The sequence below is a fragment of the Anabas testudineus genome, chromosome 8 (genome assembly GCF_900324465.2).
Source record: "Anabas testudineus chromosome 8, fAnaTes1.2, whole genome shotgun sequence".
Lineage (NCBI taxonomy): Eukaryota > Metazoa > Chordata > Actinopteri > Anabantiformes > Anabantidae > Anabas > Anabas testudineus.
In genome coordinates, this window is record NC_046617.1 from 15107916 (window position 1) to 15131501 (window position 23586).

Consider the following 23586-nt stretch of genomic DNA (forward strand, 5'->3'; position numbering starts at 1 on the left):
TAAGAGGAGGAGAGACGTGATAGAGAAAAGATTAGATAACATTATATCAGTGCAAGGCTGTGTTCATCATTGCAGCAGTCCTTAATGTTAACACATTTATTGGGTAAATGTCTAATGATGTGCTTGTAAGCAGTTTTACTAAAATTAATAGTTCAGTAGAAATAGTCACATATTGCAGAAAAATGAGAAACATATATTCATGATATTATAACTGTACCATAGGCAATGTAATTGTTAAAAATTATAAGGTATCACGGGAACATTGCTGTTGCTGGGTTTCAGGAAGAAATTCGTTCACAGCAACAAAGAGCTGGGGAAAACACAGTTTGGTTTCCCTTTTCATCTTTTGCCATGCCTGTTTTCCAGCTAATACAGTAGCTGTCTTTGTGTTTTGTTCAACATCATGCATGAAATTGGGTTTTTAATAATAATAATAACATACTTTATCAATCCCAATGGGGAAATTGTGGCTGGACAGCTGCCAGACAGTACATATCGGCTACTACAGCGTTTTGACAACTCGACAAGTAGGAGGAGATGGAACCAGGTCTCGAACCACTAACCCTGGGGTTCAACAACTACTCTACTCTCTGCAACAGAACATTATGGGTATCATAATATTAGATAATATTGCTGATTAGTTGTATTGCATTGAATTAACATAGCTGTTCTGATCATTAATCGGTGCATGATTTGCTTCTACAGTAATAATTCAGTTAGCTCTTGGCCAGTCATACTGTTTATTATAAGCCAACTATCACCTGGTCCAATAAGTCCAATACATCCACACCAACACTTGGAACATAGCCAAGTCCTGTCAAATTGGAGTAATTTCAAACTATTGATTTCTTTGAAGGTTTGGGTCAGAGGCAAGCAGAGAAGTGCCGTAGAGATGATGGTACTGGAAGTAGGAGTAACAGTCACTGATATACTTTATTTGTTTTATGCCATGTGATCTTGCCATACAACATCCACTTGTAGTGATTATGACACTTTTTTATTGTTACATTTAGGCAGTCGTAGTAGTTGGTTAAATCTGAATAAATGAAGCATTCAGAAAATCTCTTAGCCTAATCAGTTTGTCGCCTACAAGTTGTCCTAGATGTTTATTGCTATACGGTACTACAAATGGCTGTTTTCCATGTTGACTCAGAGACAGGTGTTGTGAAATGATTAGTGTAAAAACATTTTGGCAAAGCTGTAGGATGCTGATGTTGATTACCACAATATTGCTTGGCATGAGCCCTTCCTCTCCCAGATCTCTACAAAGGTTAGTGCAAAGTTAGCACAAAATACCAGGTTTTAACCATTTTAAAATTAGAATAAATTAGATGTAATTGGTATAGTTGCATCCCAACTAATTGTTACATTAGAGATGTACAGAGAAATAATCTGTATTTTCAATAATAGCCACTTATGTGCTCTAGCCTGTACTGTATGTTCGATTTCTACAGTTCTTTATATAAATATAAAGTTCTTTCTACAGTTCTTTATAATAAATAAAAATGCTATTTTTGTTTAAAGTCACAAGAGTGTGAAAGGGTTAACTTAAAATAATTTTCCTACTTTCTGTAATTAATTTTGTCTTGGATAGTTGTGGTCAAACGTGACAAGTGGACCTTTGGGAAATTACTGTGTGTTACTGTATGTATGTGGGCAGAGACAGATGAGGTCAGTGTAAGTGATGGATAATTTGAGCAGTCACTGTTGGACGTCTCGTCTGCCTCTCTCTACCCACCAACCACCTGTTACCATGTTAAAGCAGCAGCCTGTGCATGCATGTGTATGGCTTGTAGTTAAGTCAGTGTGAGGACACGTGACCAGTCTGCTGTGTCTGGACACTCCCCTGGCTGTTTCACGGTCCATTGGAGAGAGGCTAGAGCAAAGTGTTTGTTACATGTCCCAGTAGCCCATACCGACTCTTAGTGACAAACCGGTATCATCTCCACGTTCAATAACAGCCTCTGGTCACGTAAGAAGTCAAGAATTTATTAATGTGGGAGTTAAATAATCAGTGGCTGGTTAAAAGTGAATTATCCTGAAAGTGAAAATTGGCACTTAACGATGGCTTTGAATTTAATTGCAGTTCTATTTGCCATCCTTGATTGTCTGCAGCAAAAAACTGTGATTTGGGCTGCAGTGAACTGTTTCTGATGGGCGACGGTAATGAGACCGTCTGCACTCACTTTTTCTCTCACCATTTACTGCCAATCAGGACTTTTCCGATGAAGGAAATCTGCTAAAGGGAGCCTGTGAATTCTTGCAATTTCTTAAATCTGTGCCTTGGCCATTTTCTTCAACCCGTTTTTACCCCTGTTGGTCTCAGAAGCATTTGTGTTTTGGTTGGGCGCCCATAAAATGCTCAGCTACTTTCCTGCAACTGTCAGCATTTAGAATCCATTTGTATTGAATAATAGCTTTGTGTTTTTTTCTCATTCTGTGTCACTTGCTAGATCTATCACGGTGCAAACTCTGGTGAAACTGCAGGATGCAGGGTGTAATCAGTGTAATCAACTTCCCCACGGGTGCTTTGTATGGCCTCCATAATGGCTACACACAGCTGGATGCTTGCTATCATTACGTGATAGGGTCAGAGAAAATAGTGGAGAAACCCTAGGAGAGGACTACTGTACAGCACACAAGCTGTTTGTCTCATCAGTCCTTTATCTTATCTTTGTGTTATGTTCTTCACAATCAATCTTCTCTTCATTTTCTGTGTTTCAGCAAGCTTCCCAGTTGGGCCAGAGCAGTGGTCCCTAAAATTTTCTATGTCACAGAGAAGGCTTGGAACTATTACCCATACACTATAACAGGTAATGCTTTAGTTATACTATACATCTACAATGGACACTCAAGAAATCAACACTGTGTTTATTATAATTATATAATATTTTTAAATATATAATCGTATTTTATTGTATAATATTTAATATCCTAATATTGCAATATTGCATCATGTGCCTTACCCTAACCCTAACCATCACAACTAACTGCCTCATCCTAAACTTTATCCTACACTAACCAAAACCTAATTTTAACCTAGTATTAACTCCAAAATAGCTCTTTAAACACCCTTCTCATTGTGAGGACCAGCTAAAATGTCCTCACTTTGTAAAAATGTCCTCAGTCTAATATTTAAAAATTCACGTTGGCCCTCACAATGATACCCATACAAATACACACACATACACACATGAACTTTCATTTTATGCAGCCTTTTACAAACACCTGCTGGCAGCCATTATATGGGATCATTGTGAGGGCAAAAGGATATGGAAGCAATAATCTGTCCAACACAATCCACCATGCGTGGAGGAGGGATAGAGGCCAGGAGGGATGGTTGAAGTGGTCAGAAGAGGAAAGACAGGTTTAAAGTATAAGGCAGGTGTTTTCTAAATAGTAATAATAGTATGTAGTTTATCTATAAACTTGTCCAAAGACTTTCACAGTTTCTGGATGGCGATTGCTATAAGATAGAGGCCACAACACATACTCTTGGACATACTTTGTACTACAGTATAAGCAGTCTGTCACATTCAAACCCTGCTCACAGATCCACCTGGTCACACTACAAATACCCTTCTCCCAAAGTCACCCCTTGTCAGATTGTCTGTTGTTTCTGCTACTTCAGTCCCTCTTGTTGTTGTGCCTCTGCTCATGCTGCTGTGTTTCAAGCTCCATGTTTCTCTGGTTCCTTGTTCATGTTTTCTTTGAACTATTGATTCGTGCTGGACTTCTGTAAGTTGGGTTATGGAGTTTCTATTTTTTTTGCTCACTTCTTTATTTAGCATTTTCATGTCCCGTGCCATCTGCTCAGGCCTTTATGTGTTCAGTGTTTGGAGTTGCTCAGGTTTCTAGTTTAGTTCTTCATCCTCTATGCCATGGGCTCTGGTCTCCTTGATAATTTGATAGTCTCATAAAAAACTTAACAATAACTACTTTATATTCAACAAAAATACGGGAACTACAGTATCACCAGCCAGCAGGTCTCACATTTCTACACTACACATTCAGTAATTGTGAGTATTGCAGCATGCAAAACTTGTGGTGGCAGCTGCACAGGGATGTGAAGTGCTGTACAGTATGTTTATGAAACACACACACAACTAAACCCTAAGTAGAACCATACACATAAAAATGATCAGCATTACATGCATTTAAAAAAAAGTAGGACTGAAGTGTTACTGCTGAGGCTTAATGGTTGTTTTTCCATTTTTAACAAAATGCAGTTTTTCTGCTCTGTTCTCTTCTGATCTTCCTCACATTGTTTCACTCTTTTGTTCTCTTCTACACCTCCCTTTTCTGTTATGCTGATGGCCTCGGCTGGAAATATTCTCAGAGTACACGGTGAGTAGCTTTAATGTGTCTGCAGCCATGCACAAAATCACACACACACAAAAGCTGACATGTAAATCAGTGTGGTGAAGGTTAAAGGTGAGAATGGCTACACGTCCTGAATGCTGTTGGTACAGGATAGAAAATGTGTGGGAGGTCCTTCTCATAAAATCCTGTGTCCAACAAGAGAATGTATACAAGAAATGTGAGGAGAACAGTCACTTAAAAAGGGTACAGCATCAGCTACTGAGTCTAAGTCATAGTGACAGCAGGCTAAATAAGGTGACCCACATGTTCTTCCACCCAGCTACTTCTCCAGCTCTTCCGGGGGAATCTTGCAGGGTTCTTTAGACCAGAAGTAATGTAATGTAACCCCTGCAGTGTGTTCTGGGTGTTCCCAAGATGATTTCCCGCTTGGATGTACCCAGAATATCTCTGCGAGAGGTGTTAAGGATAAATCCTGTTCAGAAATGAGGCTTCTGTATGCAAAGAAGCACACATTTATTCTAAGCACCTTCCAGATATTTGATTTCCTCACCATGTCCATGTGTTTGAACTTAGAGACCCAGAGAAAAAGTAAATCCAGTTGCTTTTATCTGACCTTTACCTTCATATCTTAGCATACGTCTTCTCTAGCAAATGTATTAACACATTTTTAGTTTCACACTTTTTAAAAACAGACTTGTGTCAAAAGCTACACTGCTGATTTGGCAATGTGGAAAATGATGTTTGATGATGTTTTATCAACCAAATCACAAATCAGTTAATTAAGAAAATTGTCACTTAATTAATAATGGAAAAAAAATGATCATGCCAGAGCTCATGATCAGAGATAGTTGAAATGTAAAAGGAACCGCAGCTTCACCTTTAGGCCCAGTTCTCTGCTCACTATTACAGTTTGGCTCAACACCTGCATCCCCACTGCACCAGTCCACATGTCAATATCAGCTAATCAAGGAAATGTCCCATTAAAGACATTAACAAACCCCAGAGCTCTCAGTGGTATAACTGGTTTAATTGACCGTCGCTGAGAAAAGCACTAATGATTTGCTCTGGGACATCAGAGGAACATTAGGCTGCTTGCTTTATATCTAAGACAAGAAGAAAACATCAGTGAAGCAAATGTGAAATAAGCAGTAAGTCTTAGAAAACTATCTTTACAAAGCAGCTAACAGTGTTCTCAAACAAGAGGCATGAGAGGCTCTTAGGGTAAATGAGACCTGTTTGGTTCATTGCCTTACAGAAATCCTTAGGGCAAGGCTGAATTAGTAGTACCTGAGGGCAGAGGGTGGCCTTCATTTTTACCAGTGTCAGTGTAAAAAGATGAGCTTTGAGATACCAGAACATGGGTCAACACTTATCTCTATGCTAACATGAATTAAACTGAGATGGTTATCACACCAGACTTTTTCAGAGTTCCACAACACATCACAAAATCATGGCATATTCATATTACAGTTCTGTCCAAACCTGTGTCAAACCTGAATTTCCCAACTTTTGCAAGGAGGAGTAAATAAGTAAACAGATGAGTGCATCAGTCCATGAAAATGCAATATGCTGCATTGTGAGGTTTATTTCTGGACAATGAGGAATAATCGTGAAGAAATGAATAACAGAGAGTCGATGATGCCAAGTAAAAGACCAGTTAGTCTTGTGTAAATGACATTATCACCTCCAGGATAAATGGTTATGTGCTTATCCTCTGCCTCTATCACACAAATGCACACATCATGCACACACACACTGTTCTTTTGTCTCTCAAGTCTTACAAGGACAGTAAGCTTCACTCAGCAGCATTGCCTTACTGCACCACGGGCAGTAAATACAACACAGTCTTTCTTACACATACACTTATGTATTGACCATGAGATCCTAGCATCAAGCCCTATAGCTCATTTTTTCCTGTGCTGCTGGGCAAAATTGATCTGTTGTGTTGTATCTGTCTTGCTGTGCCACATATAAACACACACACATACACACCAATTTGTACATCAACAGCTTATGTAACCAGTATTCCACTCTGTGGTTGTATAATAATTGCAAGTGTTGGGCTTTAACCTAATCAAACTGCTGTGTTTAAGAGCTGATGAAGGGCAGTCAACATTGCCGGTGGCAAAAAAAAGTGTCTGCATGTGTGTGTGTGTAGGTGTGTAGTCTATAGTAGACGATGTGTGATGCAGTTGTAAATCTACACAGTGAGAGAAAAAAATCATTATTGCTCATCTGGTTTGGGTGATAAAGCACAGATGCAGAGACACACAATTAGTCTCACATTTCATCCTGTGGATCCGTTAAAAGAAATCTCCCACCTATGTGATGTGATCTGGGCCAAACCTACATTAAGCTATGCAGTTATCAAATAACTGTTATCACAGTGCCTATCAATTTCTCATTGTCTCGTCTTTATATTTTCCCTCCAGTGCTCCTTCCTGCCTAAGTTTTCCATCCACATAGAGACCAAATATGAGGACAACAAAGGGAGCAATGATAACGTGAGTAGAGCTTGTGTGTTGCACACTTTCCGTTTTAGTCTCTAATGTTGTTTTTTTTTTAATATTTTAACTGATATTGTTTCAGAGCCTAGTGAACCGATTATTTAAGTATGAGATTTTGTTCATAATTCAGCCTCTTTATTAAGAAAGACGTGAAGAGAATCATTCCTTCTCTTCGTTACTGTTAATACTTTTTGTACACATGATGTGATCAAGTCTTTCTGTGACACAATTCTTTTTACTTTGCTTGAAAATATACAGTACACAACACCCCCTTTTCTCTTTAGTCTTTCTTTTTGCTGTGCAATCTGATGTCCTTCTACTGAAATGTTAATGTCACCATAAAGGAAATCATTAAGGAAAGTTATGGCAGTGACCTACAGTTAGGACAGATTAACATCGGTAACAAAAGCACACAATCACTTCACCACCAACATTGATTCTGTGACTACACCCCCATTTAGCAGCTAAGTAACAGATTGCATGTAATTACAGCACAAATGCATTGTGACAAAGAAAAATCACTACTTGCAAAACTAAATTAATAGAAAATATTTGAAGAGAACTACTTTATATTTAGTTTACTTTCTTGTTGAGCCTTTTATCACTGTTAGAGGCACTTTGCTTGTTTTCCATCTCTCTTTCAATGACACTTAACACTTTGATGGGCACTAGGGGCAAGTCTGAAGGTTACGCAATGCTGCTTCGATCCATACTGTAGCTGAAAACCAAACGCCGCAGCTCCACTTAGTGGCGGGTCAAGCATGTTGCAAACCAATTACAATGGTTTCACAGATGGTCCTTATTTCACATTTGAAACCGAGCGTAACAAGTGGGGGTGTCGATGAATTCAGTAGTGTTTGCGCCATTCTCTCTCAAGTTTACACTTTTCTCCGTCACCTTCACCATTTGTACAGTCACAGCTATTCTTTCGCTTTTCTTCCTCTATTATTTTCTTAATAGCCTTTTCCTCTCTCTCACTGCCTCCTCCTGCACCTGTAAAAAGGTTTGAAGTATGCAGGAAGTGTGGACAACTTTCTGTGACGCAGGAGTAATGAAATCATTCTGAAAGGATTGGATAACTGGCCAGTATTGCTTTACTGTCCCAGTGTGAGTGACATAGGGGAAAAAAAACACTGACCACATGGTGTGTCACTGACTGTGAGTCACATTTGTCCTTACAATTTGTTTAGTGTATTGTCTGAGGGTAAAGTCAGGCGGAAGGAAGGTGCTCATCATGGCACATTTAAAACTAGCAGGAAATTATCTTATTGTCAAACCCTGTAACCTGTTTGAACCTGCTTTCCTGTGCAGTATCTCATCATTTTATCCACTTTTCAGTCTGAAAGGATTCTTAATATTTCTTGTGTGAGTGTAGCTCCCTGTGCACTGCCTTACAAAGTGACAGGGGAAATCACAGCACACCATCTCAGAACATTTGTCAAACCCTCAAGTGTGTTATTGATTTAGCTGTCCTCCTCACACACCGAATTGCTCCTTGTTCCTAAGATCTTTGCTGGCGAGCCCAGAGATGAGGAAACTGAAGTGTGCTTTGTGGACATCGCCTATGATGACATCCCTGAGCGTCACTACAAGGAGTCAGAGGTGAGGCAGGGGAAGTCACTGCAGTATTAATGTTTGTGTGTTACACAGATTGAATGAATGCATGGACAGTTTGGAGAGAAAGAGGAAGGTGAATTGAATGATTAGAGACTGGAACCAGTGAAATTAGAGGAGAGACTATGGAGATGAACATAAGAATAAGGAGGAAGGAGAGTCAACAATGGATAAATAGAGAAGACACCGGGTGTACTTTATGTCCAGATAAACAGAATATTGTGCTATCTTCCTCTCACAGCGCCAGCTCATTTTTGACCACCAGCTGGCCATCTCCCTCCTCTGGGTGATGGAAGGGAGGGAAATTCGTGTTTATGTGTGGGGGTGGTGATGGACATTAGCTGTGGTGATTTGACATTTGTATGTGTATGCCCATCTATCAGGGTGTGATGGTCATAAAATGCTGAGCTATTAATACTTAAGTGGGGTCATGGGAGCACCACAGTAGTGTTTATCACTCACACCTCCACACACACACATACACAGCACAGGGCTTTATGGGCTTCTGCTTTTATCCTCTCAGAGTTAAGAATAGCAGCGCAGAGATGCCGTCCAGAGTTAAAAGTGGACGTCACATAGCCGATGTAAATATCAGAGACCGGTGTCATGCTTAAATGGTCAGATGGTCAGAAATGTCAAATGCGTCAGTGGGCTAATAGCATGTTTGTATTCTTGTGTCTACAAGAAGGGTAAAAGCTTCCCAACACACACTGTCTCATTAAGTTACAAACATTAATAAGACTAAACAAGACCAACGTGCATCAACCACATCAAGATAAACAGTCGCACAGGGAAGTGCATTCAACTTCAGTCCCACACCTGAGTATTTTCACCACAGTGTCCAGCTCTATATTACACCTGTAGTCAATAGCAAGTGAATGAACACTGTCACAGATAATATTAATCCAAATAACATACATCTAGATTTTCTGGAAATCAAGTAATACTAGTAAATGAAGCACAGAACATTCAACAAAAGAAAATAGATTTCTTTTCATATGGAAATTTCGTCTGTAAAAAGTTAAAATTTATTTAAAATTGTGTAAAAAGACAAAAACCTGATTAAAAACAATACAAAACAATACTAAATGACATGTTGTGCATAATGATATTGGAGAGACAACAGGAAACAAGGAAGACACAGACGCAGCAAAGAGCCTTTCTGCAGTCCTTGATTGGCAGCTTATACCAAGCTTTGAATTTTATTTTGAAAACTGCTGTGATGTCATGACATAATTCTTTCTTCACCCATGGATGTAATTTTTATTTTATACCGAGAGCCGTTTGTTGGTGAGGAAAATACGAACTTGAACGATCACTTCATTGTATTATTGAGCCTTATTGTTTTATTCCACACACATGGATCTATGAGAAACAGTTAAATAGTATTTCACATTATATTTATGTATTAAAAAATGACTTTACAAGATCAGAAAAGGCCCTTTTTGTTGCTTTGTCTGCCAAGAATCTTCATCACGTTTATTTGTGCAGACAAATGCAACAGGCTTCTTCCACCCCCACTGCAAGAGCCCTTCCAGCAGAGGAGAGATTTGAGTATCACCCCCGCACACACTCAGTCAGTCAGACACATGACCCCAAGACAAATGAGCACTACAGCATAATTAGCCTGTGGGGAGAAGTGATTAATGCATGTAATGTTTGTGATTAGGGACTCCCAGTGTGCTGCCTGGCTGTACTCTGCGTGATGCTTGCTGTGAATCCAGGTGGTCCTGTCTTATTGTTGGATGTGAGTGTATGAATTGTTTATTCTGAACCCGGTGTCTCATGGCCTTGCAGGACTTGCGGTATTTTAAGTCGAAGAAGACCAACCGGGGACAACTGCAGGAAGGATGGATCCACACCCAAGACCCCATCATGTGCTCCTACAAACTAGTCACAGTCAAGTTTGAAGTGTGGGGGCTGCAGACACGTGTGGAGCAATTTGTACACAAGGTCGGGATATTAAAGTTGTAAAAGCTTTCACGGAGATGCCCTTTCCTTGATCAGCCAAACTTGTTTCATTCGATTCATTTCCTGCTCTGGAAACGTGATAAACAAACTGTTAGCCATGAACCAAGTCAGCTTTCTACAGTATCTGCAGATTGCTTCTTTTTACCTTGGCTGCAGAGTTTGCACTTTATATTTCCTGTATCCCAAATCCATTACACCTAGCCCTCCACAGAATCTGTCCCTGGGGTGAACTGTCCCTGTTCTCTCCTTGCCCGAGGTAGAAACACACAGGCAGGGCCATTACTCACATGGTAACACCAGTAGTGACTCATATAAATCAGATTCCTCCAGGGGTGAACGGAAACATTTAGAACATGGCTAAATGTCTTTAAACTCTGCTGAGTTACCTGATTCATATCATCTGTCCTTGAACTTACTTCCTGCCCCTGCATCGTCTCCTTTCTGCTACTTCTTCTTCGGTCTCACCTCTTTTTCCTTCCTTCTCTCGCTTTGTTGCTAATTCTACTCAGGTCATCCGAGATGTGCTGCTGTTAGGACACAGACAGGCCTTTGCGTGGGTGGATGAGTGGATTGGTAAGTGTCTGTTAGTGAAGGCACAGCTTATAAACGTTTTTTAGAAGCAGGAAAAAAAAAACAGAAAAGAACATAGCGAGACATGATAAAGTAGCCAGACCTCACTAAAAAATAAATAAATAAAGATTTTCTTAAATATTCAGCTAGTGAGATGAGACATTCAAGCTTTAATCTGCTCCGTAATTTATTCAATTTATTATGAAAGCATATCATAGTGTTTTGATGGCTGTACAGATACGTTATTGTTGCCTAAACTCAAGTAAGTAGTCTGAAACTGACACTTGTCTTAGTGTTGTAGAGCACATTTGATTTATTACAATTATGTATATAGGTTTATTAAATAAACTGGGGGTTATAAAGGTAACAAATTAGTTTATACAATGTGAGTTTTGCATCTCTACATGGTTTTGGCTAGGAACATTAGAACATTTATAAAAATATAACTCCCCAGTGTTTGTGCTGTTCTTTGGTAAAAAGAAAAACTAAAATAAATCCTGTGCTGGGATGCACACTCACGTTTTTTAAAAGTCAGGGTGCAAACTGTGTATTTATCTGTTAATCTGTATTTATCTGATAATCTTTAAGTATTTGCAGTTGCCATGTTGTTTTTGGAACAGTAGCATTTTTTGTATCAGACTGTCTAACTTCACCTCGTGTTCTTTGGTAGTGCTGAAACCACACAGGCAATCGAAAACTTCTCCACTGTTTGATGATTCATTTCCACCTCCTCTGAGCCATTATTATTTAATTTGTTTCACAACCGCTGTGCTACAGGCTATCATGAAATATTTGGATTATTGGATTTGCACAAGCCGATGCAATGAGATGTACAGCTGAACCCGTGGACTCACTCACAGCCACACACACACACTCGATTTGAACCATTTAATGTGAATCCTCTCTGATCTTTCTATCCACAGCTGTTTGACACCGTGTAGCTCTCTGTTTGAAGAATCCCTGGGCTTTGAAAAATCAATGTGAAATCCGCGTGCAGTAGGCGCAGCCAGTATTACTGTCTGGCTCTTTTGAATTTGTTTAGCACAAATATTTCAGAGATGTTAGGTTAATATAAAACAGTGGACATGTGTTGAGATGTTTCTTTGATAAGGAGCTTTTGTGCATGTTTAGAAGTTAAGTGTCAAAAACGTCTTTAAGATCTAAACAACAAGTTCAGCAGCCTCTGATTTACTGCATCTAAAAGTTGCTGTGTCTACAGTTCCAATCTTCTCATTACCATTTCTATTGAAATACTAAATACATACACACTTACAAACATTAATAAGAGTCCTTCATCTTATTTTAAGTGAGTAATTCCTCCTTTCTAACAGACATGACCATGGAGGAAGTAAGAGAGTATGAGCGTGCAACACAGGAGGCCACCAACCTGAAGATTGGCACCTTCCCCCCTGCCATCTCCATCTCAGAGACCCCGCTGCCATCCAGCACCCGCAGTGGACCTAACAGCGCCCCGTCCACGCCCCTCTCCACTGAGGCTCCCGAGTTCCTGTCAGTGCCAAAGGAGCGTCCGAGAAAGAAGTCAGCTCCGGAGACCTTGACCCTGCCGGATCCAGGCCGCAGGGATTCGCTCTTCAAACTGCCCAGCTTTTTCTCCTGGAACTCCAGCCCGCAGCCTGAATGAGAGCGCGGCTGTGCCACTAGCGAATGCCCTCGACCTGTGGATCATTAGAGGATGCCCCAGCCCACCCCACACCCCTGCCAGCTGAAGTGAAGCAGACTTTTCACTGCCCTGGTGATCCTCGCGCCCCTCAGCAGACTCTCCGGTGTTACAGGAAAGTCAACAGCTCTCCGACAGCTTTTACAGGTCCAGAAAGGCAGCCCGATCTCCACAGAAAAAAAAAGTCCTGCGAGGTGTAAGGGTATCCTGCCTCCCATTGAGAGTCTCACAAAAGCAGCTAGAAGTTGATCATTAATCTCTCCTCATCCTCAGACAGTACAGAATCCAATTAGTTTGACTGAGCGTAGCATACTGTATAGTCCTCAAAATGTTTAATCCCACAGAACGTCACCTTGTTTTCATCCAAGCTCAGGGTGTTTTGACAAGATATGTTAATTCAGACACTGCACATAAACCTAACATGCACAGAATTTGTGTTTTTTTTGCTTCTACCTTTAATTATCAGAGTCTCTGACTTTGTTAACTGTGATTTGAACTGTTGTATCTGTTTATGTGGTTGGAGACAGATTCTTGTTGGCCACAGTTGAGTTTGTTCACAGTCAGGTGATAGTGTGTTCTTGTATATATAGTACAGTATGACCATTAAATAATCAGTACTTCAAAAAGATGATGTCCAGTGATGCTGCTATGCTCTGTATTTTAAAGGACAGGAGTATCTTCAGGTCTTTTTAAGCGTTTATTATAGTGAGTTCTGTTAGCCACGATGTCTGTAAACGCATGCTTTGGACAGCAGATGCTGCTTTTGAATATTTGTGATTTTAATGTTTTCTTTGCTCTCCTGGCCTCATACGTGATGTCGCAGTTTTTACACACTGGTCACATGGTTTGTATGTTGTTTTGCTTCTTTTCATTTCAACTGTATTAAGTTTTAGTTTTGTATAAAGTAAATTCAATTAAATTAAATACTGTTGTATCCATAACTGTGTGAAGAGTATTTGTTAATGATGTTTACTTGAATAGAAATAAACGTAACAACTTAAAGGAAATAAAATATTTTTCACACCTTCACTCAAAACATATTTTTAAATGTCTGTATAAACTAAAACGTAGGACTAGTTTAAAGGACCAGCTTTAGTTTTTTGCAGAGCAGATTTAAATTAATGTTACATTATTTTAATTTTAATTCTTTGGTCATTGAACAAAAACACTACCCGTTTAGAGTTAGTGTGCTTTTAATCCCTGTGATATGCATGTAACTACTTTTACTTCTTTAATCTTTGTTGTTAGTGATTCACAAACTCTTGTCAACACACAACTCAGTCTTTATAAAAAATGTTTAATTCTTAAATTACCTTTAAAATAACAATCTGAAAGTTACAATGCTGGACAAACATGTCAAGTCCTACAGAGCAGTGCATTTAGATCAACAGATCGCTGTTTCATCCACCACAAAACATAATAAATATGTTCATATTTTGGTCTTTGCACAGTATTTATCTACAACACTAACATTATATTCTTCCCCCAGCTTTAATGACTAAATGAAAATGTGATTAAATTATGTGAAAAGTCCAGTTTGAACACTGAATGTAATGTTCCTGTATCATTTAAACACAAGCATTCATAAGCCTTTAAAACCAGGGATAAAATATTTAAAAATGCGACAAAATACAGCGTGTAACAGCACAGAACATATTCAGTTAATGTTTTCCCATCCTGTATGTAAACACAATAAAACCACCACCAGACATTTTTCCAGCTGATAAGTGTGTGCAAAGAACAAGGCAGGTATTTCCAATGTGCGTGATTATGCCATTGTTACTTTTTCCCTTCACCATCATTCCTCTTTAGTAAGGTCTGTTGTTTTGTGTCACTCCTTGAGATTGTGCATAGCATTGATGAAAAACTCATACCAAAAAAAGGTAAAGCCTGTTGACAGCGCAGCCTTCACGAGGCTGGGTGAGAGGCCTTTGAAAAAGCCACGGACGCCTTCCTCTTTGGCTATTTGAACCACACAGTCCACCAGGCCTTTATAACACCGCACCTGCACACGAGAAACAGCAGAAAATACTTAGACATCAGATCCTGCATGAGCGTAAACACGCTGTAGAAGAGCTTACCTGTCCAAAGTGGAGTCTGGCTGCTTCAAAGCCTCCAACTTGCAGTCTTTTCTTGAAGAGGTCAAAGGGGTATGTGATCGTTTTACTTATCATTCCAGCTCCGCTGCCACAGATCAGGCTTTGCAAGTTTCCTTGAAGACAGGACGTGAAAGGTTACTACGAATACTGCACGTGTCCCTGCTGTGGTGTGCAGAAGCATGAGCCTGAGCTCCACTGACCTCCTGACTTTCCAGACTTGGACGGTGGAGCCAACATATTCTTAAAGACTTTGTAGAAGAAGAACTGCAGCCCAGCGTATGGAAACACCGCCATCAGTGTCGGAGACAGGCCGCGGTAAAATGTCTGTACTCCCTCTGAGCGGCACATTGTAGACACAGCATGCCGCAGGTTCCTGTACACCTGAGTTTTGGTAGAATTCACAGGTCAGATACCACCACTACCATATTTTCAGAACTTCCCAGCAGTAATAATTAATAATAATAATTAATAAGGATAAAATGTATTAAGTTAAATTGGAATTGGATTCACAGACATTAAATTGGCACAAGGACTCAACACTACAGTGTCTCAGTTTCACCTTGGGTTCTCCCTGAGCTGCAAAGCGTGTGCGCAGTGTGTCCAGAGGCTGGCAGACTACCGTGGCAGAGCAGGCAGCCAAGCCGCCACACACAAAGTGAACTCCTGCTGTCTGACTGTCATACGCTGTCGACTTGTGAACCGCTTCAGTCAGAAACTCGAAACTGGCAAACTGCAAAGTGCGCACACACAAATGAGTAAAGGAAAAGAAAACGTGTTGAGGAGAGTTTAAAGTTTGCTGCAGAACATTTTACAGGCTCTACCTGCACCGCTCCGAAGCAGATGGAGAGAAGCTGTGCAGGGATGTGGCCCTTCCAGAAAGCAGAGAGCCCCTCCTCTGAATAAATGCAGCGAGAAGCTTGAAATAATCCCCAGTACTTCCCAGCCGGCCTCAGTAAAGACACTCGCTCAATCTGCAGCTGAGAGGAGAAAGAAACACTGATAAACACTGATAAACATCCAGTATTAGATTTCCTACAGTGCTTTCAATAGTTAGTCAGTTTTCCCAGTAACATGAATTGATGGGGTTGAAGCAAAACTACCACAATAAAAGAGATTTAAGAGAAACATCTGGTGCAACCTTTTATCTGTAATCATAATGTAAATACCTGAAATCTGATTTTAATGACATCAAGAGGGCTGATCAGGGCCCGAGTGACCATCCCAGCAGCTGACCCCGCCAGGGCTGCTTCTTCTGGGGAGAGAGCTGCTCCCTGAGCACCGGGGTCATAGCCCACCATGTCCCCGCAACCTCAGGTCAGAGTTAACGCTGCAGACAGACAGAATTAACGTGTAAATATAATAATGTAAAAACATGTATGGTTAATGTAGGCTTCATCAAACTAAGCTTTACTTAGAAAATATCCTGTGGAACTGTTCGAAGCATGTAGAGACACATGAAGACACAAGCTAAGCTAACAACAACAGAGCAGCTGTGTACTTTATATCGAGGCTCGGCGGTGACACCGACGAACAAACACTTACCCTTTAGGAAAAGTCCTTCATAAATATTAAAATACTTCAACTACACTTCATGTTCTTCCACTCCGACCGGTCATTAACATGTTTCCACCGCACGCCACAAGTTGATTTTACTTCCGGGTCCAACTCCAGCTGTCAAAGAGGAAATGTGGCGACAAGATGTATCACTGTCTCAACAAGGTCGTTTAGCTACCGTTTCGATAATAACCTTTACCCCGACGTTTGTTATAATACCACGTCGGCATTATATGATATGAACAGCGAGTCTCAGAAGAATAAACATCTAAATTAAGAAATCTCCTGTTGAATAATCAAGCTTCTCAAAAATGTAGCTGATAAAGACATGTCAGAGTATTTTTACCCTCTAGTGGTCACAGCTTGTAACTACAACAACATCGTACAGACTCTTCCGGTTCCAAGATAAAAAATAAACAACTTATTTCACAGTCTTCTCCCTCAACAGAACAAATCACAGGTCATACAAACAATAAATAAATAAATAAATAAATAAATAAATAAATAAATAAATAAGCACGGTGCTAAACAAAGAGCTGAAAACGAGCGTGTACAAAACGGTGATAACTTTCAAAATAAGAGCTCCGAAAATTAAGAGTGATGTAGTTACGGTTGGTGACCACTGGGTGGCACTGTAAACCCACAATTATAGCCCTTTGCGTCAAAGCAGGTATTACGGCAAACATCACTTCACAAATGAAAGTTTCATTTATTTCAAGTTCCAAGTGACCAGCAGGATGAGGAGTGATGCGAAACATTCATAAATATATTTTATTTTAGTGTAATTTATTTGTGTTGAATCGAGGCGAGATGATGGGGCAGGGAGTTATCTTGCCCTGATATTTCAGCTGTGGACTGCTGTGTCGTTAGCTAGTTACTTCAAGCGGCATGAGCAGCGTATGTGTGGATAATTGGCGTTAAATAAAGACATTCGCACATTAATATCAACATGTAAGTAATTACTTGGATCAGACGTATGTGAAGTTACCCCTTTATGTCTGAAGATGGCTGGAACAGAAGTGTACATTGCTAATTTAACGGCATTAACGGTAACGTTAATGGCTAACGCTAGCTAACTTTACATTAAGCTAGCAGTTTGTTGACAGCACGATAATAATAATAATAATAAAGTGTCAACGTTTATCTTATTAACGCTGCGATAAAACAGAGTAACTCTATCCAGAACACACTAATAGCTAGTTAATGTTGACTAAAACGCTAACTTCACATGTAGCGTTAGTTAGATACCGTTAACGTTACGTTACTTGTTATAGTATTGTGGCTAACTCCCAACAAATTTAATGTGTCACTGTCTTAATTAACAACATATATTTGTTCTTGTGTTGCTAAAGCTCATGATTTGGGCTAACTATTCAGTTTGCCCGTGTAATCCCTCCTATCCCCCAGTGAATGAGCTGTGGGGACCTTCCAGTTTGATGACTGTACAGGATTTAGTGGCTATTGTTGTCCCACAAACTGTCCTCTGGTCTGTTGTGTATTTTGTGCCCAGGCTTGAAGAAGAGCCTTAGTCTGTTTTTGGAAAGCGTGCATGTTGTTTGTGTCTGGCTATTTCTACATGAAGCAAATGAAATAGTGTCTTCTCTCCACAGCTTCAGGACTCTCAGGTGTAATTTGGGTGCTACTGTCTGTAATGGAAAACTCAACTGAAGACTCCAGGATCCAGTCCTTTGACCTGGGAACACAGCTGCTGCTGAAAACGGCTTTAAAAGGTCAGCAAGTTATTCTACTGTGTTACTGTTTTATAAGCATCCAATGTATATTCATCATTCAAACAGTGTTTTCTTTGTGTTTATTTATTTATTTGTTTCAGATCCGGGTTCAGTGAATCTGGAGACGGTTTCCAACATCATTGTGGACCAGTCTTTGAAGGACCAGGTGTTCAGTAAAGAGGCTGGACGAATTTGCTACACCATTGTGCAGGTCTACACTGTTGACTGTTTGCTGGGCCCGTTTTCCATCCCTATTTAACTGCAGCTGTTGTCACTGTTACTTTGTTTACAGCAATGCACCGACACTCAACACCATTGAGATTGAGGGATTTAAGAAACTAGAACAAGACTTAAAGATCAGATTGAGTCTCTTAAACCAAGTTCTTAATCCTCTTAACTTATCAATGCCTAACTGGTAGTTTACTCTTGAGCAACAGGAAGCTTTTAATCCTCCTATTAGGCCTTCTATTACGTGACCTTACTTTCTTGATCATGTCGTGCAGGCCGAGGTCAAACAGAACAATGGAAATGTTTTCAGGAGAAACCTTTTAAACCGACTTCAGCAGGAGTTCAAGGATCGCGAGGAGACTAGGAGGCGTTCGCTGCAAGAGTGGGTGTGCTATGTCACGTTCATCTGTAACGTCTTTGACTACCTCAAAGTAAGAGCCAGACACATCACAGACTCAATATGTTGCTCTTACTTTTCCACTTCTTTGACAGTAAAATGAATGTCAACAACTTAATGGACCTCATAAACTCATCACTTTTTGTTTGATTAAAGATTTTTTTTTTATTTTAAGAGTTGCCTGCTGTGTCTCTATGAATGTTTTGAAACTTAGGTGAACAACATGCCAATGGTGGCTCTGGTCCATCCTGTGTATGACTGTCTGATGAGACTGGCCCAGCCAGATGCTCTAATGAATGAGGAAGAGGTGAGGTTTATTGTGTTCATTTTATACTTTTGTTTATTTTATTATATGTATATGTATACACACATACATATAATATAACATATTTAAACAAAAATATTAGAGGCACATTTAGGGTAGTGCTATGTTTTTACTTTGAGAGCGCACTAATACAAACAAAGTGCAGATCAGTGTGAACAAGCCAAGTCTGAGTTGTATAAATAGAGTGTCGCTGAGTTGCCTTTCTCTTCCTCCGACTGCAGGTGGACTGCCTGGTGCTGCAGCTGCATCGCATTGGAGAGCAGCTGGAGAAAGTGAACGTCCAGCGCATGGATGAACTGTTCTTCCTGCTGCGGGACGGCTTCCTGCTCCAGGAGGGCCTCACCTCAATGGCCCGTCTGCTGCTGCTAGAGATCCTGGAGTTCAGAGCTGGAGGTTGGATGCTCAGCAGCACTGCCCACAAGTACTACTACAGTGAAATTGCTGACTAGGTCAGAAGCAAGGATAAGGGTGCTGAGCAGCTGTTTTGCAGCTGGGACACCTGTTTCTAATCACTACTGAGTGTAACACCAGCAGTATAATGATGGACAGCAACATCTTCTAGGTAATCAATGGAGAGTTTTGTGAAGATACAGGTTCATCAACTGTAAAACAACTTTTGGTTTTGCTGGACTGGTCCCTGCGTTTGATAATATTATTACCGCGGATGTGGAAAGTGCAATAGTTTACAAAGGAGCTGAAGTTCAGTTAACAAGATTTAGCCACATTCAGGTACACGCTAGTTTTAAAAATGCGTTTGTTTACAGCTAGAGGAGCTAGGAATAGTTTTCTTTTTTTAACATTTTTTTATCGTTCTGACATTCCTTGATTGAGAAAACATTTCAACTTATTTTTACCAAATCCAAAGGAGTTGAAAAAGACATTCCAGTCAGATGCAAGCTGGTTTGGTTTTGCTTTAACTTTGATTGTTGCGTGACCAATGTTTTAATTGAAAGTCGACATTCTAAAAAAATTATATTTTAAATAAGGTTAGAATTGTAGATTAGGAGTTTTCTGCCTGGTCCCGTAGGATTCTTGTTTCTTTATTTACCACTTGTTATGTGCGGATGGTTTGCCAGATGAACATTGTGGCTTAATTCAGGGATTTCCTCTTTCGTGTGTTTCAGCTCAGCTAATGCATAGACCATGAGGTTGGTTACAGTTCCTATTTAAAATGCATTACTACAGATAAATTGGTTGGATTTATCTGTATGGTAGTTTTGTTTGCTAAAATCGTGCCAATGTAATATGAACAGAATCATCAGGAACAGCTGACCTGACAAAACCTAGACTCTTATTGAGGTGAGTTGAGGTGATATAGTAGCAGGTTTTGTTCTTCTCCTTCACATATACGCAGGTCTTATGTGTGATAAGTTAGATGAAAAGGATTTTGCATCTGAATTCAGTTTTCACCAGCACTGGCAACTCTACGTAGCTATATTTAGTGTTACATTGGAGTCTGTTGTTACCTTTGTTTGTACTCAGTAACGACTCTAAAGTCTTCAACCAAAGCTGTGCCTTGGAATCAACATAGGACACGTGTTATGTTGTTAAACTATTACATCTATTTCAAATGTTCTCATTTTGGAAACCTGTAAAATGTAAATAAGTAAAGCTTAATATAAAATGTACTTTCTGAGCAGTCAGACAAATCAACCTCTGTGAATTAATAAAAACATTAGAAGACTTTAATTAAAAGCTCTATGAAGCGATGACTGACATTTACTATGGAAAGTCTCAGATGTGGTCAGGATTTAGAAATTATTTTTTTGTATTGCCCAAAATCCTTTTTTGGTAGGTTTACTTCTCAACTTTGGCATTTGTCACTACATTCAGACCAAGTTGATGAAATAAATTAAAGTAAAAAAGTTAAACTGATCATAAAAAATTATTTGATGCAATTAGAAAATGTTTTAATTCTGTAGACATTTAAATACAACACTACATAACTGTAACATGCATTCTGTATTTTATTACACTGTCACAACATTTTTACTTTATTCAATTCAATTTTTTTTATTGTTTGGTTAAATTCTTTTGGAAATGTATTTGTTCTAATAAATCTTTTAAGGTTTTCATTAATTCTGTTCAGCGTGTTTATGTCTATTATCAATTCAGCTGAGCGCAACTCTTTATTGTACACAAGGAAAAAACAAAAAAAGGTGACAGACTAAGTTGTATTCAGTTCTCCTTTTTACAAATACCACTTCTCTCACTTTTCACAGTGTAGTCCTTTCACCAAATCTGTTTATGACATTCACTATTTACAACAAATGTGAGTGAATCTTCCCAACGCTTTGTGACCAACACGTCGTTTGCTCCATCTGTCAACCTGAAGAAACATCTGAACTTTTAAGTCTTTCTACCACCAGCGGTAGTGCGCGTAGGCTCTGTTAGATTCAGCCATCTTGTGTAGCTCATGTTTCTTCTTGATAACATTGCCCTCCTTGATGGAGGCTGCCAGCAGTTCCTGGGAAAGTTTTTCGTACATGTGAGTACGTCTGTGTTTGTTGTCCCTGCACTCTGTGATCATCCATTTCATGGCAAGGAAGCGCCGTCGGCTCTCCGTAAGAGGGATGGGCACCTGGGGAGACAATACATTTAGACTTTGCCTGATACAAAAACAAGAGATGTGGCCATCTATGAAGATTCTCAGTCATGCAGGTGAAGTTATCTAGAAGTTGGGGGAAGTCCAATGACTAATGAGCCTATTCAGGGCAGGTGTGAAGTGAAACATACCGGAAGGATAAATTTGTGTTCTCTAACCAACTATCCTCAGACTGATGAAGCTACTTGAACGAGTAGTGAAATGCTTCCAACTAACATGAAGGAAGTCCAGCTGCTATGGATTAACTTGCACATAAAAGAGCTGGGTTTGATTTTTAGAGTGATGCTGCTGTCTAAGAGCTCAAACAGTAATGAATAACTGTGTAAATCAGAAAAGCACTGATCTGCCTCACCTGATAAAATTTTCCACCTTTCTGGATGCTGGCCAGCCCAACAACAGGTTTACAGTTCTCCAGAGCCTGGTGAAAGATTGCGTAGGGACAACATTCAATCTCTTCCTTTTTCCCTTCTGGAGCTTTATGGTATTTCTCCACCTGTTTCCTCTTTATGCTCTCCAGAGTCTAAGAAATGAGGAATAGCAACAATCAGTACAGTATGCTGTAATATTAAGCAGCAAATCTCTGAGACTGTGAATATACTCGTAAAGGTCTCTACTTTCTTACTTGTGTCACGATGTCTCTGGCCCGAATCTTATTTCCATCTTTCATTATCATGTTGATGAATTTACTGAAAAGCAAAACCAGTCCGCAGACATGAATAACTTTGATTAAATACACTGTGCCTCTCTGCAGTGATCAGAGATGCCGGTTTTACCTGAGGACGGGGTCGTTGAAAACTGAGCTGGTTACGCTATTGGTTGCAGCTTTGATGGGTCTGAGTGCTTTGAGTTCCCGCTGCTCCTTCTCCTCTGCAGTCAGCTCCTCCTCTGGTCTGCTGTACGCGTCCTTCCTGACCTCTGGCTCCAGATAGTACGGGTTATACCTGCTCCATCTCACCAGACATACTCTGCAAATAAAGAACACATGATAGTTTCATGAGTTAATAGGCGAGTTTGTGTGTGTGTGTGTGTGTGTGTGTGTGTGTGTGTGTGTGTGTTTGAGCATGCCTGAGCTAATTTAATTTAATTAGTTTTAATTTTATTTGTCTAATTAGAATTGTATAAAATATGTTGATTTATAATATTAATAACTATAAACTCATTTATCATAAAAAAAAAACAATTTCAGGGCTTCTGTTCTACTTAATAATATTTTAAACTGTTCAGCTAAGTTTGTTCTGTTTCGTAACATTTTTTATCCACAAACAAACAAGGTAAAACTGCAGCAATTAGTCATATTCTATAAATTTGTTAACAAAAATTAATTGGCAACTTTTTTTTAACAGTCTATAATTGCTTCACTCTATCAAACAAATGTGGGAATTTCATTTATTTCATTTTTTGCATGTTACCGAAAATGTATAGGTACACATCTTAAGGCTTTGAACATTAAACATTTTACACAGAAATTATTTTATCACAGATTTTATGGGCACAATTAATAAGATAATAGGCAGATAATGAAAGATAGCGTTAATTAAATTAATGAAGATATTCTGTTACTATTTCAGACACAATAAATTATTGCTATGATGACAAAGATCGACACTTATAAAAATCTTTAGATAAATAAGTGTATCTAGAAGAAGAGACTGGTTATTACTCAGCTACTTAGCGTTAGGATACACGGGTGTATATATATTCTGAAAGGCAGAGGACACATACACCAACATCACAGTAATATTAAATACGCAGCTAGCACATGTGCTAATTAATTATAACTTTATAACTTTATAAGAGTTTTATTTACCTCGGTGTCCAAGGTTTTAACAATCCTGCAAAGGCGGCCGCCATCTTGACAATGTGAGTGTCAGTCAGGGTCCTTCGGTTAGTAGGTCCCTCGGGTGCCTGCTGGGAAAAAGAAATAAAGCCGAGCATTAAAGCGGTTTTTCCTTCAAAACAGTTGAATTACAATGCTAAAGCGAAAT

At 39.5% G+C, this 23586-nt stretch overlaps 4 protein-coding genes across 6 annotated transcripts in view; 2 read left to right on the plus strand and 2 right to left on the minus strand.

Annotated features, from left to right (window-relative positions):
- Positions 1 to 13511, plus strand: part of pitpnc1a (phosphatidylinositol transfer protein cytoplasmic 1a) — a 40085-nt gene extending 26574 nt beyond the window's left edge. For all 3 annotated transcript variants that reach the window (XM_026352337.1, XM_026352345.1, XM_026352351.1), the window contains 7 exons: positions 2725 to 2813; positions 4340 to 4347; positions 6756 to 6827; positions 8337 to 8432; positions 10242 to 10397; positions 10925 to 10988; positions 12317 to 13511. In XM_026352337.1, coding sequence (XP_026208122.1) covers positions 2725 to 2813; positions 4340 to 4347; positions 6756 to 6827; positions 8337 to 8432; positions 10242 to 10397; positions 10925 to 10988; positions 12317 to 12627 — 796 coding nt within the window. In that variant the 3' untranslated portion in view covers positions 12628 to 13511. The remainder of the gene's footprint in view (positions 1 to 2724; positions 2814 to 4339; positions 4348 to 6755; positions 6828 to 8336; positions 8433 to 10241; positions 10398 to 10924; positions 10989 to 12316) is intronic.
- Positions 13512 to 13944: 433 nt separating this feature from the next.
- slc25a19 (solute carrier family 25 member 19) lies at positions 13945 to 16448 on the minus strand. The gene is made up of 7 exons (XM_026352361.1): positions 16305 to 16448; positions 15929 to 16089; positions 15584 to 15739; positions 15322 to 15492; positions 14963 to 15143; positions 14745 to 14875; positions 13945 to 14668 (listed from the first exon to the last, which is right to left on the minus strand). Exons 2-7 carry the CDS (start codon positions 16058 to 16060, stop codon positions 14495 to 14497), a joined length of 945 nt encoding a protein of 314 aa, XP_026208146.1. The 5' UTR covers positions 16061 to 16089; positions 16305 to 16448; the 3' UTR covers positions 13945 to 14494.
- A 675-nt stretch (positions 16449 to 17123) lies between these two features.
- On the plus strand, positions 17124 to 21161 carry mif4gdb (MIF4G domain containing b). The gene is made up of 6 exons (XM_026360220.1): positions 17124 to 17267; positions 17927 to 18046; positions 18148 to 18257; positions 18550 to 18705; positions 18886 to 18978; positions 19218 to 21161. Exons 2-6 carry the CDS (start codon positions 17968 to 17970, stop codon positions 19443 to 19445), a joined length of 666 nt encoding a protein of 221 aa, XP_026216005.1. The 5' UTR covers positions 17124 to 17267; positions 17927 to 17967; the 3' UTR covers positions 19446 to 21161.
- Positions 20951 to 23509, minus strand: mrps7 (mitochondrial ribosomal protein S7). Its single transcript, XM_026360209.1, has 5 exons — positions 23409 to 23509; positions 22375 to 22566; positions 22224 to 22287; positions 21954 to 22121; positions 20951 to 21577 (listed from the first exon to the last, which is right to left on the minus strand). The coding sequence occupies exons 1-5, from the start codon at positions 23450 to 23452 to the stop codon at positions 21356 to 21358; spliced, it is 690 nt and encodes a 229-aa protein (XP_026215994.1). The 5' UTR covers positions 23453 to 23509; the 3' UTR covers positions 20951 to 21355.
- Between the last annotated feature and the right edge of the window lie 77 nt (positions 23510 to 23586).